Source organism: Marmota marmota, unplaced genomic scaffold (genome assembly GCF_001458135.2).
Source record: "Marmota marmota marmota unplaced genomic scaffold, marMar, whole genome shotgun sequence".
NCBI lineage: Eukaryota > Metazoa > Chordata > Mammalia > Rodentia > Sciuridae > Marmota > Marmota marmota.
This window is the reverse complement of record NW_025999900.1, coordinates 27585365-27586582: the sequence shown is the minus strand read 5'-3', so window position 1 is coordinate 27586582 and position 1218 is coordinate 27585365. Positions and strand designations below refer to the sequence as shown.

The 1218-nt window shown below is 38.8% G+C and overlaps 1 protein-coding gene across 1 annotated transcript; it reads right to left on the bottom strand.

The window, feature by feature from the left end:
• Positions 1-552: 552 nt before the first annotated feature.
• Positions 553-909, bottom strand: Rpl36 (ribosomal protein L36). Its single transcript, XM_048798443.1, is given in 3 exon segments — positions 553-662; positions 665-736; positions 739-909. Coding segments are annotated over 3 exon segments (333 nt in total). The 5' UTR covers positions 890-909.
• Between the last annotated feature and the right edge of the window lie 309 nt (positions 910-1218).

The window sequence follows — 1218 nt, the reverse complement described above, 5'->3', positions numbered from 1 at the left end:
AGCAAATTAGTGAAGCCCTAAGCATCTAAGAGAGACCCTGTCTCAAAACAAACAAACAAAAGAGCTGGGAATGTGGCTCAGCGGTTAAGTGCCCCTTAGTTCAATTCCTGGTAAAAAAACAAACAAACAAATGATTTAATATTGAAGTTGCATCTGTGAGAGGCCTGGGTTACCTCTTTTCTCATCAACACGTTATTGTAAAAAACTAAAACATATAGCAAAGTCGAAATAATTTGAGTGAAATAATTTTACAATGAAATCTATTCATGCGGGCTGGGGTTATGGCTCAGTGTGTAGATTGCTCACCTAGCATGTGCGAGGCCTTGGGTTCAATCCTCAGCACCACATAAAAATAAATAAATAAAATGAAGGTATTGTGTCCAACTACAACTAAAAAATAAGTATTTAAAAAAAAGAAATCTATTCATACCACCTAGATTTTGCCAGTAACTTTTTACTCTACTTACCTTAGCATATACCTACTATTTTTACTCTACTGACCCTAGCATATATCTACCATCTGTTTACCCCTCTGTCCATCTAATTTTTTTTCTATAAATTTTTTTGAGGATCAGTGCTCAGTCCTTCCCAGTTTGCTTTCCTCACGATATCCAAGACATGGTGTTCCTCCCGCTTCAACTTTGTGTGGATGTGTGTTCCACCCTTTTCTTGATGAACTTGGGGGCCCCTTTGTCCTTGGAAACCTTAAGCAGCTCCATGGTGTGATGCTCATCAGAGAAAAGCCACACACCTTTTGGATCATGTCCTGCATTAACTTGGTGTACTTGGTGAAGCACCCACTGTGGTGGCTGTGCCTTGGTGTGCTCACATTCTTGGTTACCCTATGGCCCTTATTGAGGCCCACAGCTATGGGGTAGCACACAGCCATGGCTGCAGTTCTTCAATGGCTGCTGGGGTGGAAGGAATCCATCTAATTTTTGATGCATTTTAAATTGCAGACATATGACAATTCACCTTAACTATTTTAGTATGCATACCAATAACTGGAACTCAATATATTTAGGTACAGTTTTTAAAATACAAAATTTCTATAAAATGAAATGTGCAAATCTTATTCATATATTTGTTGAGTTTTGACAAATATATTTGCATGAGTAACTCGAACCATTGTGATGGTCCAGAACATTTCTATCACTCCAGTAGACTTCCTGCATCCTCCTTTTCAAATAATTCCTGTCCTCACCTCCACCAGAGGCA